The sequence below is a fragment of the Zootoca vivipara genome, chromosome 2 (assembly GCF_963506605.1).
Source record: "Zootoca vivipara chromosome 2, rZooViv1.1, whole genome shotgun sequence".
Classification (NCBI taxonomy): domain Eukaryota; kingdom Metazoa; phylum Chordata; class Lepidosauria; order Squamata; family Lacertidae; genus Zootoca; species Zootoca vivipara.
The window spans coordinates 63,409,315-63,426,921 of NC_083277.1; the positions used below are offsets into that span (position 1 = coordinate 63,409,315).

General features: G+C 44.8%; 1 protein-coding gene across 1 annotated transcript; it reads left to right on the plus strand.

The window, feature by feature from the left end:
* The first annotated feature begins 6,099 nt into the window (after positions 1-6,099).
* On the plus strand, positions 6,100-11,825 carry RPS14 (ribosomal protein S14). The gene is made up of 5 exons (XM_035105667.2): positions 6,100-6,244; positions 9,338-9,488; positions 10,358-10,519; positions 11,076-11,152; positions 11,717-11,825. Exons 2-5 carry the CDS (start codon positions 9,340-9,342, stop codon positions 11,782-11,784), a joined length of 456 nt encoding a protein of 151 aa, XP_034961558.1. The 5' UTR covers positions 6,100-6,244; positions 9,338-9,339; the 3' UTR covers positions 11,785-11,825.
* Positions 11,826-17,607: the final 5,782 nt, after the last annotated feature.

A 17,607-nucleotide genomic window follows, 5' to 3' on the forward strand; every position in this document is an offset into this window, starting at 1 on the left:
TTTCAGGGAATTATTACGTACATTAAAATCCCCACATACAGTTTCATTATTCTTTAAGACCCCTTTATACTCCACTGTAGATAAATTTTCACAAGAAGGCCATTGCTGTGTTATGAAGTCGTCTCACAGGGACTTCATTTGATTTTAATTGCATTACATTCCTATTCTGTCTTTAATAGAAGTGTCTTTTATCACAAAGAGACATGCACCACTGGGAAAGGTTAGAAGCAAATACTATTGCTTAGACGACTTTTAAGTGTGAAAAGACAAAGGTGTTGGTTGTTGGGTTTTTTGTTTTTGTTTTGTTAGCACGTTATTTAAATGTGCAACTCTTTCAGCACCCAGCTGACATCAACCACTACAAAGCTGCCAGCTTTGAGGCATGCAGTGAAGCCCTCCCATGCCAGCCAGGCCAGGCCCCCCAATTCCACCTCCAGCATGTCAGTTTTGTCCCGTGGCTCCCTTGTTGGTTGGCCCAATGCTCCAAGTGGTTGATCCAGTGCTGTTCCACTTATTTTGAAGCACAACTAAAACTATCCCGCTTCTTTGAAACAGATTTTAAATCCATCTCAGGATGCCACACAGAGGATTCCACAAATATCGCAAAACGTCACCTGATCAAGAACCTGGATCAAGCCAAGGGCCTTTCTAGCTGAGCATCCTGTTTCTCACGGTAGGAAGCCACATGCTGATGCAAATCCCACATACCAGGCATGGGCAAAATAGCCTTCTCCTGCCGCTGTTGTTCCCCTGCAACTGGTAGTCATAGGCATGCTGCCTGTGATCCTGGAGGTAAGACCTTTAGCGTGCTGAGCACTCTGATCTTCATAAGGTTAAACTATGAATTTTGGTTCCCCACGCCTACTAACCAACACAGCTTCCTCTGCTTTTTATGTACCCCCCTAGGTTCTTTGAGCAGGCGACTAAGTGTACAAAACTACCTGGGAGCAAGTCTGAGTGAACACAACTACAGTGGTACCTCGGGTTAAGAACTTAATTTGTTCTGGAGGTCCGTTCTTAACCTGAAACGGTTCTTAACCTAAGGTACCACTTTAGCTAATGGGGCCTCCTGCTGCCACGCAATTTCTGTTCTCATCCTGAAGCAAAGTTTTTAACCTGAGGTACTACTTTCGGGTTAGTGGAGTCTGTAACCTGAAGCGTTTATAACCCAAGGTAAAGGTAAAGGTAAAGGGACCCCTGACCATTAGGTCCAGTTGTAACCGACTCTGGGGTTGCGGCGCTCATCTCACATTATTGGCCGAGGGAGCTGGCATACAGCTTCCAGGTCATGTGGCCAGCATGACAAAGCTGCTTCTGGCAAACCAGAGCAGCACACAGAAATGCCGTTTACCTTCCCACTGTAGCGGTACCTATTTATCTACTTGCATTTTGACGGACTTTTGAACTGCTAGGTTGGCAGGAGTTGGGACCGAGCAATGGGAGCTCAACCCGTCACGGGGATTCGAACCGCCGACCTTCTGATCGGCAAGTCCTAGGCTCAGTGGTTTAACCCACAGCGCCACCCGCGTCCCCATAACCCAAGGTACCACTGTACAATTATCATAAAGCAAGAGTGGCTGACCTTTTGGGGCCTGATCCGTAGTCAACCCTCTGGGGATTGCATGCCAGAGAACATTCACAGGACCCATTTCCTAAACTAATCCATGCAGATCAGCTAAGGAGGAGGATTCTCACCCCCTCTCCACTCATACGACGATTGATCTGATGACAGCCCCAACAGGTCACAGGGCTCCACCCATGCCAGAGCTTTGTGTACAGTACTTTTATTTACTTTCCGTTTTTGCTGCTGCCACCCAAATCAGTAGTCTTCAGGAGCCAGAGCAAAATTACTTTTTGGGTAGTGGTGGTGACATGAGCCATGCCTACTGTTAGGTAAACATGAATAGGACAGGCTGCAAGGAGGCCAGCTACAGCACTCCCAATATCAGAACCAGCCCTGAAACTCCCACCACAATCCCAAAACGTGAAAGGTATCTGCAGCAATCCTTTGCAACAGTAGAACAGGATCTGGAATTAAGCTTACACAAAGAAGAAATTACTTATATTAAACTATTTAAATAATGAATCCAATTCCGCTAGGAATGAATGTATGGGTGGCTACTCTTACGTTACAAGAAGATTCAGCCCTGCATTTATGCTATGTGCTTTTATTCCCAGCAGTGCTTTTTGTTTGTTTTAATTCCCTGACTGTGTTTCTTCTCAGCCCCCGATCCCCAAATGAAATGACAGTCAGGCTGCTGAAAGTATAGCTACATCATCATCATCATCATCAGAGAAGTAGGGAATGGACGATTGCCCATTCATGATTACCAATCAATGATTTCTTACAGCAACGTGGCCTCCCACTCCCCTGTGTAAATCCTTCCAGGACCATCAAGCTGTGACAAACCTTAATGTGAAGGAAGCGTCAGGCTCCGGAGTGATATTTGAAAGGTCCCTTTGAAATATATGGCAAATCTCTCTCTTTCTCTCTCTCAATCGATGCAAACGGATGGAGATTCGTTCCAGATGAATGAGAGGTGGCAGAGCCCATCCTGTTGCAATAATCATCCGGCAAGCCTCCTTGAAAGATGAATGATATGTAAAATGTTGCCCGAGTTCCTTTACAGGAAAAGGGTAATAAAGAGATTGGAACTCGTTGCAGATTTCTGCTGCAGCACATTTACTTCTTGGCCAGGAGTCCTGCTTGTTCTGCTTCTTCCACTTGAGGGATTTCAAAACACCTTCAGATTCCATGAGCTGCCTCATCTATGACGGATATGATTTTGAGGGGCGGTAGTGATGGATGGATTGCCTTGCTTGCCATCACGGTGCTACTGAAGTGCTTAATAAATCTTTCATTGACTTCAGCGGAATCATGATTCCAGGCCTATACTTTCAGCCGGGTATATTTAGGCTGCTCGCTGGGGATGTTTTATTCACATGAGTGGCGGCAGGCTGGGGGTGGGGCAAAGGCAACATAACTAAATGTGTGTTGTACGAAGCACAAGGGTAAAGAGCCTGTGGCCATCCAGATTTTGTTGCACAACTCCCAACATCCCTGACCACTTGCATGCAGCCATGCTTATAGTCCAACAGCATAGGGAGAGAGAGAACACGTTCCCCATCCATGTTGCAGCCTGTACAATGGGGACAGAATTATAATTCAATGTAATTGAAGCCAGCTTCTAAGATCAAAAGAAAGTGTATATGTGCAAGTGTGCACACACACAGAACAAAAAAATGATCTGCTTTTATGTACACACACACACATAAACACCACTTTTGCAAGCCTGGTGCATGTCCCAAGTGGGAGCTTTAGGAAGAGATGAAGAGGTTGGCTCCCTCCTTGTCTCTGTTTAATAAATTATTTAAAATATACTTACTTTATCATGTGTTTCTCTCTTGATGATGTTCCACTTGATTCTCTTCTTTTTCCAATTTTAGGCTAATTGTTATATAACCGTGGGTTGTGTTTTTTTAACTGCAACTTTTGAAGATTTCTTTTAGCCTCCCCCAGCACGTGAAACATTTTCTTTCTCTAATTTTGTTCCCTTTTGTTATGAGCCTGCAGACAGGACCTGTGTAATTTCACATATGCCCAGACCAGCAGTCCTCAATTCCCTACCCCACCACCAGCAGACCACTTGGAAAATTGCTGGGGGTCTCAGAGGAAATCCCCTCCTACAGATCAAAGCACATACACAACTCATATTTTAATAATCACAGCCTTGTGTTTCATTTTGGCACAGACGGCACTTTCCACCTGACAATGATGGAAACAAGCCATGTGAGCTCATAACCAGTAATGCTATGAGCAGGGGTGCAAGCAGAGGAGGTGGGGTTAGCCATAATCATGCTTAAAATTCTGCTTAGTTATTAATTACGTTTCATCAGCAACTACAAATTAGCATTTACATCATGTATATTGCACAGAAGCAAACACTGCTTCATTGACACAGCTAACTCTATCCTATGAATCCTATACACAGCTGACAAACCATGACTGATCCAAATAACACTTGCAAGTTAGCTGTATTGTATGCAATGGAAGCAATGTACACAGGATAGCTGACAAAATGCATCAAAAATGAAAACCACACATGTGGAAACAGCAAAATGCAACCAATCAAAACTAGTGCAGTTTTGGGCAATACTATTTTTAACCATGTTTTGCTTCTGCAACAAATACAAATACATATTAAATATTTTTTTCTTTTTGTTTTTTTGTCTGTCTTTCAGCATCTGCACAATTGTCAAACCAGTGGTATTATGAAAATCACAGGGTTGCATCCAACACATTTCCACACAGGGTAGACCTCTTGAAATTAAAAAAACCTAAATCAAGTCACATGCATTAATTTTAATAGGTCTGAGAAGCGCTGAGTTGGATACAGCCCACATGCTTTAGGTTAGATCAGGTATAGGCAACCTTGGCTCTCCAGCTGTTTTGGAACTACAGCTCCCATGATCCCTAGCTAACAGGGCCAGTGGTCAGGGATCGTGGGAGTTGTAGTTCCAAAACATCTGGAGAGCCAAGGTTCCCTATGCCTGGGTTAGGTCATTCCTTTAACTCAGCTATGGGAAACTTTTGTTCTTCAGATGATGTTGAGCTACAACTTTCATCAGCCCCAGCAAGCATGGCCACTGGCATGTACATCAACATCCAGAGGGCTAAAGGTTCTGCTGTAACTGGTAATTTTCAGGAAGGAAATGAATAGACTGTGTCAGCACCATATTAGGAAAACCACAGGCCCTTCCTTTGGAGCAATCCTAACACTTCCACCCACCCAACATGGTAGGGCTTTACAGAGCAGCAGGGTCACTGTCACTTTCACAGCTCTGCTGAGCATCCCAGGTGAAGGGTGCAGGCAGAGACAGGGCCCAGCTCACTCAACACTGCCACATGATGGCAGCATGGTCAACTCACATTCCAAAAGATCCAGAGAACCTTCCGACCCACCTCTGGAAAGCCCCCATTTCTTGGCAGGCAGACAAGGGAGATCTGCACCTGAGGGACACTTCCATCCAGCCCAACATCCCCACCACCAGCACCACAGCGTAAAAGGGATATGGATTGCTCTGTCAGTATGATAATCCACCACTAGCCAAAATGGCCTTCATCTCAGAAAAGGTTGCAGGGCCAAGTACAGATATTCTCAACGGTTCTACAGCTTTTTGACACACAACCCAAAAAAAGTTCAACATCTTTTGTGTCCAGATTTTCACTTTTTTAATATGTACCCTACCCTCTGACCTCCATCATATAAGCACTTTTGCAAATAATAAATGCTGCTAACAGAGGTAGGAAAGGAGCAGCTCTGAGCTCTGAATAGAGACAGATTTCCCACCTTCTGGGGAAGCCACTTTGGTTATTGCAGAAATGGGACCCCCGGTTGCAGTTACAGCATTTCCACTGTAATTGCCGCAACCATTTTTCTAAGACACCTAAGCACCCCTCGGCGGAAGCACTTCATCCGATGGGCAGAGAAACTCAGGACTGGGTTTCGGCACAGACAAAACACTTGCTGAGCCAGCACATTTCGGGACTGGGAAAACGGGGCGGCCACATCCCAGCGTCAAAAGCAAGGCGCGTTTCCTTTGAACCAAGGGAGAGCAATCGCGGTCCTCTCCTCGTGGCGAAAGGCCGGCGCAGAGGAAGCAGCTCTCTCCAGCAGGTCCATTAGCTGCGCTCGCGCACAGCGAGGGATCAGTGAACGATTTGAGTGCGCTTTCCAAATATGTTGAGGTTTATGTAAATGCGCCAGTTCTAGGTTAAGCAGCAGCCCTCTGCGCAGCACGGCGGAACTCCCGCTTTCCTTCCCCGCAGCCTCCATCTTCGCCACGGACACTCGCTTTGTGTGTGTGGCTGGGGAGCAGAAGGGTGGAACGCGATGACGTCAGCGCCGACACCCGACATCTTGAGGAACAGCCCTTTAGTCTCCGCCATCTTTAGTGAGGGTTTCCATCACTGCCCCCCTCGCCGCCATTTTTGAATAGGTCATTCTGACTCCTGCCTTTTTTTCTTTTTCCTTTTTTGCTCCATATCTTACATCGCTTCCCTAATCGATCAAATTTCATGTGTGCGCGTGTGTGTATTTAAAGATTAAGCCGGATTATTTTTCGAGGAAGTGATCCGCCTTTGTCTGCGGTATCGCTTCCGGGTGAAGCGAGGTGATCTCTGACCCCCGCGACGCCCGCCTCTTCCTTTCCGGTGTTGGTTGCTGCCTGCGGAGACGTGCGAGTAAGTGTAGAGGGAAGGGGGCCACTTCCATCCACCCCCATCCTTGGGGACCCGGCTCTCCCCGAATTTGCCCGCGGTTTCCCTGGCCTCTCCTCCGCCGGCTGCACGGGGAGGGCTGCGCAGGGGTGTGCCTGGTGCCTCCGGTGTCCGCGGGAGTAGGCAGCACCGCAGTGGGAATGAGCGCGGCTGGGCAAAGCGGGGAATGAGCCTCGTAGCGCAGCCCGCCTTTCCGCTGGATTGTGCCGTTGGTTTAAGTTGCACGCCTCTTTATAAAGAGGCAAAGCAGTAGCTTGCGTCGCTTTCCATGATGTAGGCCTCTGTGGTTCTCATGAAGGCCAAGGTGGACGAGACTGAGAGGTTTCCCTAGGGCCGCCGCTTGGGCCTGTGGCTGAGTCTGCTCTCCAGTAGGCAGGCTGGCTCCCTTCCTTTTGAGATGCTTTGGCGTGGGAAAAGCTTCTTTATTTGCTAGCTGCAGGCTGTTTCAACTCACAAATTCTCTCATCCCTAGGAAGTGAACTTTTTGGGTCTGATTGCGGCCTTGTGAGATCAGAGATTACCTGGCACCATATTTGTGTTTTCTGGCCGTCCTGTTACAATTGGGTGGGGGGGGGGGAGATCCATGTATCATGGAGTGGTCTGCATATGCAAGGTTACATACAGTACACGGCCTAGCTCTGCAGGATTGCAGCCCTTAATAGCCTTATTTTTAAAGTTTCCACCTCAAAGGCTGCAATCCTAAAGCCCACATACTTAGCAGTAGTTTGCTTTCAATTCTGTAGGACTGACTTCTGGAAATCAGTTGTGCTTTAAAGAGTAAAATGTGCTTGGTTCTTTTCAACTGGAATACCTCACACAAACTCTGTTGTGTGTGTGCATGCTCTTTTTGGATTGTTCAGTGTTTGGAGATTATTTGCTTAAACCGATCATAACCACAGTGTACTTCTTAATTATAGAATGATTTTTTGTATTCTAGGTGGGGGGCACGTTGAGCTTTGTACATAGGAGAGACAGCTAACACTTCTTTTCTAACCATGGGAACAGTAAACCATAGTAATGGCATAGATTAATATATTCTGTATGGCCATGAGAATTCTCAGCCAGACCTGGAAAAGTTTTCAGGATTACTGTACTTCTGTAGTCATTTGGGGTAGGAACATGGTTTACTTTATTTTTTTAAGTATGCTAAAGCTGCTGCCATATTCCAGCAGTAGCCAATGTGCTGCCATCCAGACACTGTGTGCTCCAACTCCTAATGCTCGTTATCAATGGTCATGCAAGCTGAGGTTGATGGGAATTGTACAAAACATCTGGAGGGCACCATGTTGGCTACTCATGCTGTATTCCTGTCTCTGCAAAATCCCTGCCATCTAGGTTTCCATATATTCTGCCTATAATCTCCCTTATATGAAAGTTGAATGTAGTGACTGGAGGGTTTCCCTGTTGTAAGATAAATATCTGTTTCTTACATACCCTATTGTTTAGAAGTACTTAAGTGGGTGCTGTTGTGCTGAGGGTCCATTTCCCCTACTCCCATCTTCTTGTTGGCATTGTCTGTAGACAAGAAGCAGCCAGAAGCAGCTTTGTCATGCTGGCCACATGACCCGGAAGCTGTCTGCGGACAAACGCCGGCTCCCTCAGCCTATAGAGCAAGATGAGCGCCGCAACCCCAAAGTCTGACATGACTGGACCTGATGGTCAGGGGCCCCTTTACCTTTACCCTTTAGCTAGTATAATTAAGTGTGGAAGCAACACATTTCATTGAAATGCTGAGTGTTGCACAGTCGTACAGAAGGGATGTTAATTTAATAGGCCTGAAATAATTTTAAAAAGAAAGTGGAGACCATTATGTTAACTCATTTGGCTTCTGTGCCCTGTTTTATGAGGAGAATTATTAAAATATGTTGAAGAAAAGTCAGTGCAAATTAGCACAAGTTTTGTGTTCCCAGAACTCCCAATTCTGGTTGTTGTTGGTCTCACAATGCTGTTCCTGCCAATTAATATATTGCATGTAGAGTATCTTAATTAAGACTGTGAACTTAGTAAACTATGGTGCTATTGATGTCCTTTATCTTCTCCTTGGATTTAGAAGAATGTTCAAATCAGCTTATATTTGCCCCACTATTTTGACTGCAGTAGCTTAAACGGAAGGAAGGAATGGTAGACTTAAGTACCCTAGCTGTCAGCAACCTTAGTGGGAAACCTAAGCATGTTTTGCCATTCCCTGACTACTGTGACAAACAACTGTTAATTAATGTATCGCGGAAAAGGTTTTATTAATCCTTATTTCCTTTTTAAGTTGCCATTAAATAAAGAAGGAAACCAGTCACACATAGAAATATACAACTGTATATTTGGTGATGGGAAAAAAATGAATAAATATCATTCAAAAAAAAAGAAATATACAACTGTAGAGTTGGAAGGGACCCCTATGGTCATCTAGTCCAACCAAACTGCAATGCAAGAACCTCATCTAAGGCATCCATGACAATTGGTCATCCAACTGCTGCTTAAAAGCCTCCAAGAAATGAGAGTCTATTTTCTGACAACTGAATTGTGTATGTGGCTGAATTGAATCCACCCACCCTGGGAACACAAACTTTTCTAGCAGTCCTGACACCCATTACAGGTGTCCGCAGAGTATGCTGCAAGGGTGAATGGATGTTGCTGGGAGTGAGGTGCAGGTTAGAAGCTGGAACCTCATGTACAGGGGCTTCTATTACAACCTTTGCCAACCTGGTGATCACATGTTTTAGACTACTATTCCCTTCTGCCCCATACAGCACAACCTTGCTGGCTGGGGATGCTGAGTGTTGTAGGGCACTAGGTTGGTGAAGGCTGCTGTACTGCCTGACTGAACTGAAAGTTGGCACCAATACAGAAAGGATTTTCTGTGCAGAGAGCTGCATAAAATGGCTGTGAACTGGCCCCATGTAGCTGCTTATTAAAATAGCTTGCTTGTGTGAATTGGGTCTGAACTACTTTCCTTGCCCTGGAATTTTAATTTAATAAAGATTTATAAGTAGATCCCTCCCAAGAGACAGTACTTTAAGGCCTTCCATATCCTCCATAATTTGTTATGTTTTCTTATAACAGAAATGGCACCTCGTAAGGGCAAGGAAAAGAAGGAAGAACAGGTTATCAGTCTGGGACCACAGGTGGCTGAAGGAGAGAATGTGTTTGGAGTCTGCCACATCTTCGCTTCCTTCAATGACACTTTTGTCCATGTAACTGACCTGTCTGGCAAGTGAGTAGCACCTGTTTGTGACTGCTTTCTTTAACATGTTTTTTAAAATGAAAGACGTATGGGGGGGAAATGTTGGTCTATGAAGTTTGGTAAACTTTTACGCCTCAATACTCCTAAATGCATCTACTGGACATACCGTGCTGGACATCAAAGGCAGACCCTTGATCAAATGCAGAAGTCAAGAGACACTCACATTGGTACAGAAAGGTCCTCTTAGTTTAAAATCCTGTAAGCCAGGACTCAGGAAACAATGTGGGCCTCCAGGTGTTCCTGAACTACAACTCCCATTCTCCTTGATCATTGGCTGTGCTGCCTGGCTGGGGCTGATGGGAGTTAGAATCCAACAAAATTGAGGGCCACCATTTCCCCATGACCTGCTATAAGCTGTTCAGGCATATGGAGTACAGTGGTACTTCTACTTACGTGCCCCTTTTGTTACGTATCCTACGGGATGCACACATGGTAAACCCGGAAGTATATTTCCGGGTTTCACCCCATGGCAGAAGCACTCTACCATGCTGTGTGTGTGCGCAGAACAGGCACCTCCGCTTGCGGAAACCTTGGGATCTGACCAGAGCTCCGGAACGGATCCCGTCTACAACCGGAGGTACCACTGCAAGTAGAAACTTAAAGGACAACTAAACTTTGTGCGGCTGGCTCTGTGTCTTGTCTGCTAGGATTTACCTAGGACTTACGGGCAACAGTAGAGGCAGTAAGGTTTGGAAGTTGTTGCTTCCATATTTTAAAAACAAATTGGCAAAGAAGCCAAGAATACAATTTCTCTGCTTACCCTGTAACTTTGTATCTCATGTGAAAGTGAGACTAGATTTGGGGTTCCTCAAATAATCTCTCTGTTCCTTCTTTCTCAGGGAAACAATCTGCCGAGTAACTGGTGGCATGAAAGTGAAGGCTGACAGGGACGAGTCTTCTCCTTATGCTGCTATGTTGGCTGCCCAGGATGTAGCTCAGAGATGCAAGGAGCTGGGAATCACTGCCCTTCACATCAAGTTGCGGGCTACAGGTGGAAATAGGTATGTGTGTCATTCTCTCCCACACAGAGCTTATAAAATGTAATTAATCAGATACTAGTTAGTATCTAAGGCATTCAGCATTCACCTCTTAACAGTCTACATTATGCGGGAAATACCACATGAGAACTTTACCATGTATATAATTTTGTAGCATTCTGGTAAAAAGTATTGTCCACATTCCCAGTAGATTAAATGTCTGAATTGAAAAAAGAAAAGAAAAACCCCTGCTGGTTAATATAAAATTCCTCCATTAAACTCTTTCCTTCAACTTCCAGCATAAAGATGAGCCTATGAAGTTAGCTGAAAATGACATGGCTTTTTAAAAAATGCAGTAAGAGCCTTATTTGCCACTAGACCAAAAGCTTGAAGTTGAACTGCCATCTTATCTTCCTACGTGTCCCATATTGGTCTTTGTCACCAGTTTACTCCCTCCATATGAATTATTATAGAACCATCCAATATATATAAAGAAATGCAGTGGAGACCGACTAGACATCAGAGATAAGTAGTAAGTGCTTATCTGCTTCATATATTTCCTCATTTTTTTCCTTTGCAGAACAAAGACTCCTGGGCCTGGAGCCCAGTCAGCCCTCAGAGCTCTGGCTCGATCTGGCATGAAGATAGGGCGCATTGGTGAGTTGTCAGCTGAAGATGCATTTGAAGAATGCATCTCCTTGGAAGCCCTCTCATTTAGAAAATGGCTGGTTCTTAACGTCCCATTCTTACTCGCGTGTTAAACAAACCCTCTTGGTTTCCCATGATAACGCTTTTTAAGATTGTGGGGTACATGCTAAAGGTGCTGAGTTTACAGAATGTTGCAGATTAGACAAGGAGATGTCCCAACATCAGGTAGTTGTGACCTTTAGTTAGAAAGAATTGAAACTAGTGCTAAGCTGCATTTTGGTAACTACCATGGTATTATGAAATGTTTTTCCCTGGTAGTTGTGTCGTCCCTTCTTAATTAAGTAAAGTGGAAGTCCTAAAGCGTCTGCAGACTTGTCTGAACTTGGGACTTTCACATCCTAAAATACAGTTGCTGTAAATTGGAAGTACAGCTTCTCAGTCTGACTTATGATCCTACAGTAAATTGGGTTCTTAGTGTTAGATTTTGACCACCAGCCTTCTGCATTGGATGTTTCTGGGACCTGTGTATGCAAGAAAGTCTTCTGAATGTGAAATCCTTATTTCTCTCCACAGAGGATGTCACCCCTATTCCTTCAGACAGCACTCGCAGAAAGGGCGGTCGCCGTGGTCGCCGTCTGTAAACAGTAGCTGTTATCTTTCATCATTAAAGCTTTCCAATAAACCTCTGCTCTCATTTGTTCTATTCTTATGCAACTCTAGTCACCGCTGGTGTCCTCAGAAGTGCATCCTTGAGTTGGACCTTTTCTCACTAATTACTTACACGAAAAGCAGTCTCTTTGGGGGAGTTTCTCTGTGGATTAACAGCTTCCACGGGATTTATGTTGTATCACTTTTCCACTGAGTTATTTTTCTATGAAGCTACTCAATACTACTTAGCAAAAATAAAAAAATCTTGCTACAGTCTTAAGGACAGTTTTGAAGGTGGTGGATAAAAGTAGAGGCAAAGCATCTCAATTTGTCTTTTTGTCAAGATCTAGGGAGAAGCAATTGTGCGAGAAGTGTTTACCTGTGATTCTCCACAGGGTTGGTTTAAATAGTGCTGGAATGAGCACCAGCCAAAATAAGTGTATCTGAAGAAGTGTGCATGCACACGAAAGCTCATACCTATGACAAACTTGGTTGGTCTATAAGGTGCTACTGGAAGGATTTTTTTTTTTTTTGACTGCGTCAGACCAACACGGCTACCTACCTGTAACTAGCCAAAATAAGGACTTTGTCATAGCTCACTTTCCTATTAACACTGCACTTATTTATATCCTGTCTCTTAATTTTGCTAAAAATTCACAAGGCAGCTTCCACTAAAACAGGCACAAAACTGTTCAGAAACTAATTGCATTAATGTAAACGGGCATCATGAAATGAGAAAGCAGCAGGGTTTTGTTTTTTAAAAAATAAATCATGGTACTAAAATTAAACTGTTAATTAAAATCCCAGGCAAATAAGTTTTAACTTTACATCGCAAGTTAGGATTGGTGCTCCACAGGCCAGGAGCACTGTAGAATAGGGCATATCTCAGGCTACTACCCCTTGGTGTCTGAAGATGGAGGCTTTCAGAGCAAGAACTTAGAAAATAATCTTTAAAAATTGTTGCAGCGTTACTTAGGGAAGTTTTTAATGTGATGTTTTAGCGTGTTTTTAATATTCTGTTGGGAGCTGCCCAGAGTGGCTGGGAAAACCCAGCCAGATGCATAGGGTATAAATAATAAATTATTACATTGTTTCAGTCAGGCCATGCCTGGTTCATCAGTCTCTCTAGTTCCATCATACCAAATGAATGCTGGACCTTTTCTTGATACTGACTGTCTCAAGTTGTAGCAACAATATTCTTGATAACCAAAGGGCCTGTAAAAACAGGAGCTATTGGCGTTTTGGACTGTACCTCTGCCTTGGATTATTTCCCTTTTTTATATTATGGGCTGTACAGTTCTGAGTGTTTTAAGCGTTTTCTTCAAAACAGGTTTTGGTTCCACAGCACTGTTTTGGTGGCTTCTTCCTGACTTGGAGAAACGATACATAAAATGTCACAGGACCTTGCATGTAGCTGAGGTCTACTGTATTTAGGCTGATGAGAATATGCAAGGGGCAAAAGTGTATTCTCTGAGCAAGCCCAAAATGGCACCGCCTTCTCTTCAGATTGAGCTGCTGCCCTGTATTTTGACACTTGAAGCAATGCTTATCCCCTTGGTATTAATAATGCAATAGTAAATAAACTGCTCCACTGCTTTGTGGGACATCATTGGGAGAAGACATGGCTAAGGAGTAAACCAGGCTTCCTCAACCTCTGCCCTCCAGATGTTTTTGGCCTACAACTCCCATGATCCCTAGCTAGCAGGACCAGTGGTCAGGGATGATGGGAATTGTCTCAAAACATGGAGGGACGAGGTTGAAGAAGCCTGGAGTAAACCCTACATAAGTATGGAGTAGAGCCCCTAAGGTGGTTAGATGGCACATTGTACGCCACCTCCAGATCAGCAAGGTCAAGAGAGTGGTCTTCTGGGCAGCCCCCAACATCACACATGCTGCCCAGGCTTGCAGCCCATAGAGGTCATTTGGGTGCTGCTAATCCAGCAGTTTGACTTAACCCCTGAGGCACACAACATTGTCTTGAGACAGATGCCAGCAAAACAAGCTTTTTCATGAAACCTGAAATCCAGTGCCTGGGCAGATGCCTCATTCTGCCTACCAGCCCTGATTCATTTGGTCCCCGGATTAATGACTGCTAACTCATTCTTGAAATGTCTTCCATTTTCAAGATCTCTTTTTGTGCATCATTTCGTGGAAAAGGAACTTGGAATTAAAGAATTTCTTCCTCATTTTGTTTTGTGGTTTTATATGGAAACCTAAGAAATAGAAAAGGGGAAATGATAACCAGTATTCTAGCCAATCAGATATTGGCTACTTCCTGATGTTTAGAGTTGCTAGGTAGAAAACGCTTCACAAAAGGCTCAAGGTGTACTTCTGCCTTTGTTATGAGAGTGCAGTAGCTTGTTTAGCAGTTGTGTTCCAATGCTTCCTAAGCAAAAAGGTCATTTTGAAAAAGGTGAGCTTACTAAACTTTCCACCAGTAGTAGCTAGACAAAAGAATAAAAATCATATTCTTGTACACCTTCAGCACAGGGCAGAACTATTTCCTTTTCATCTTGAAGGATTCAAGTGCTCGAATCCTGCTTGCTGGTTTCCCACAGGCATCTCATTAGCCACTGGTGCTGGACTTTTAGGGCCCATTGGCCTGATCCAGCAGGCTCTTACGTTCTTATTGTCCACACAGACTGGCAGTGGCTCTCTGGGGCTTTAGACAATGATTTCTCCTATTCCTACCTAGGAACCAAACCAGGGAAAGCAGATAATGTACCACTGAGCTGTGGGCCCTTGCCTGGTAAAGGCTCTTGGTTTGCAAACCTGAGAAAGCCCTTTGCCTCTTGAAGAGCAAATAGCCAGAAGAGATAATAGTGGGCTTAAGTGGGCCAATGGTATATGTCTCAGTACAAGAGTTTCCACCCTTCATGAAGTACAGTATATTCCTGCGTATAAGACTACTTTTTAACCCAGGAAAATATTTTCAAAAGTCGGGAGTCGTCTTATTCGCCGGGTCGTTTTATTAATACGGCGAGTATATCCCAAACTCTATATTTTAACTGGAAAAGTTGGGGGTTGTCTTATACGCCCAGTCGTCTTATACGCCAGAATATACGGTATCTGAACTGGTGAGGTAAGTCATATTCATGATACAGGTGGCAAGCATTCATTCAACCTCCCACGACAGAGTACAGGCATGTGTGTGCTATTGTAGGGTGTGTGCATACCACAATGTTTGCACATCTAATTTCATAAGCTGGGGGGTGGAGGGGGCAGGAGATGAATACCAACGGTATTGTAGGTGGAAGGTTGACTCATCCTCTCACTCTCTTCCTACTCGCCCAATTTCATTAAAACTGCATGTAACACTGCTCTACAAATATTCTTGTCAAGAGTGCTTGTGACCTAATATCACTGTTAACGGGCGAAAGAGTTGCATATCACAGGATACAAGAAGAAGAAGCCACGCAACAAATAGTGTGTTATTTTAGAGATGAAAATATTTGGGGATTTCATAGAATCATAGAGTTGGAAGAGACCACAAGGGCCATCCAGTCCAACCCCCTGCCAAACAGGAAACACCATCAAAGCATTCTTGACATATGGCTGTCAAGCCTCTGCTTAAAGACCTCCAAAGAAGGAGACTCCACCACACTCCTTGGTAGCAAGTTCCACTGCCGAACAGCTCTTACTGTCAGGAAGTTCTTCCTAATGTTTAGGTGGAATCTTCTTTCTTGAAGTTTGAATCCATTGCTCCGTGTCCGCTTCTCTGGAGCAGCAGAAAACAACCTTTCTCCTTCCTCCATATGACATCCTTTTATATATTTGAACATGGCTATCATATCACTCCTTAACCTTCTCTTCTCCAGGCTAAACATACCCAGCTCCCTAAGCCGTTCCTCATAAGGCATCGTTTCCAGGCCTTTGACCATTTGTTTACAAAAACAGTGCTGTACCAAGAGAAGCTGAAATGTCTGAGCCACATCTGTTGTACAAATCAAGCGTATCTCTGCTTATTTTGCGTTATTTGGCTTTTGCTGGTCATGTGATGATGCAAGCTGATATGCAAGCACTGAAGTCTTACCCTTCAGTGCCTGGAAATCTTCAATATGATCCCCTAGTCATTGCCAACATACTTTCAAACCTGTTAGTTAAGACCAGGCATCCCCAAACTTCGGCCCTCCAGATGTTTTGGACTACAATTTCCATCATCCCTGACCACTGGTCCTCTTAGCTAGGGATCATGGCATTTGTAGGCCAAAAACATCTGGAGGGCCGCAGTTTGGGGATGCCTGAATGTAGATGATTTATCTGCTAATGTGGACTCCAGTTTTCAAAAGTCCTGTAATAAATAATAATAATAATAATAATAATAATAATAATAATAATAATAATAATAATTTATTATTTATACCCCGCCCATCTGGCCGGGTTCCCCCAGCCACTCTGGGCGGCTTCCAAAAAAACAGAAATTCTAAAATACAGAAATCCATCAGACATTAAAAGCTTCCCTAAACAGGGCTGCCTTGAGATGCCTTCTAAAGGTCTGGTAATTGTTCTCTTTGACCTCTAGTGGGAGGCCATTCCTCAGGGTGGGTGCCACTACCGAGAAGGCCCTCTGCCTGGTTCCCTGTAACTTGGCTTCTCGTAATGAGGGAACCGCCAGAAGGCCCTCGGAGCTGGACCTCAGTGTCCGGGCAGAACGATGGGGGTGGAGACGCTCCTTCAGGTATACCGGACCGAGGCCATTTAGGGCTTTAAAGGTCAACACCAACACGTTGAATTGTGCTCGGAAACGTACTGGGAGCCAATGTAGGTCTTTTAGGACCGGTGTTATGTGATCTCGGCGGCCGCTCCCAGTCACCAGTCTAGCTGCCGCATTCTGGATTAGTTGTAGTTTCCGGGTCACCTTCAAAGGTAGCCCCACGTAGAGCGCATTGCAGTAGTCCAAGCGAGAGATAACTAGAGCATGCACCACCACTCTGTTAACACTGGTAATGAGCATGGTACCCACAATATGTTTTGAATTAGACCTCACCAATCAAAGCTGGCTGGGGCTGATGGGAGATGGAGTCCAAAACATCTGGAGGGCACCTGGTTGACATATGTTAGGGCCTAGCACTTCAAGAGAGAGGCAGGCCCCATTTCAGTACAGTGACTGTCCAATGTAAACATGATCCAGTGAAAGGTTCTAGCTGAGCAAGTGTGACTTATTGTCCTGATCCCCTGGCCAACCTGGCAGCCAGACAGCGTACCAAGACAGTCCAAAATCTAAGGGTCAATTAGCATCTGCAAAGTTCACAGTCTGAGAGTCAAAGGCTGAAGGTCAGGAAACGAGGTTCAGGGTCAGTTAGGGTTGCCAGACTCAATAGAGGACAGGACTACTGTGCCTTTAATTGCCCTGCTCTCTTTTGAGTCTGGAAACCTTAGAGAGAGACCAGCAGACCCTTTGTTTAATTCCGAAGCAAAGGGTCTGCTGGTTTCTCTTTAAGGTTTCCAGACTCAAAAGAGAGCAGAGCAATTAAAGGCACAGAGGTCCTGCCCTCTATTGAGTCTGGCAACCCTAGGGTCAATCCAAGCCCGAAGTAGAAACCTGTGGTGGTCCAGGAGAGCACAAGACAAGGTCCTTCATGGCAGTTGAGCAGACATGGCACCTAAGCTCTGCTGTTTTCTTATACAGTGCCTGCTGGCTGTAGCATCTGGGCTTGATGAGGCATTTGACTCTCACCTGCTCTCAGCTTGCTCCAGCTGAGGAATCGCATGCCTTCTTCCCCACCTGGCCAGCTAGTGAACTGGGCCTTGGCCTTGGCCTGCCCCTGCTTCCTGGAGTGCCCTGCCTGCTGTTTCTTATGCCTCAGGACCTGCCA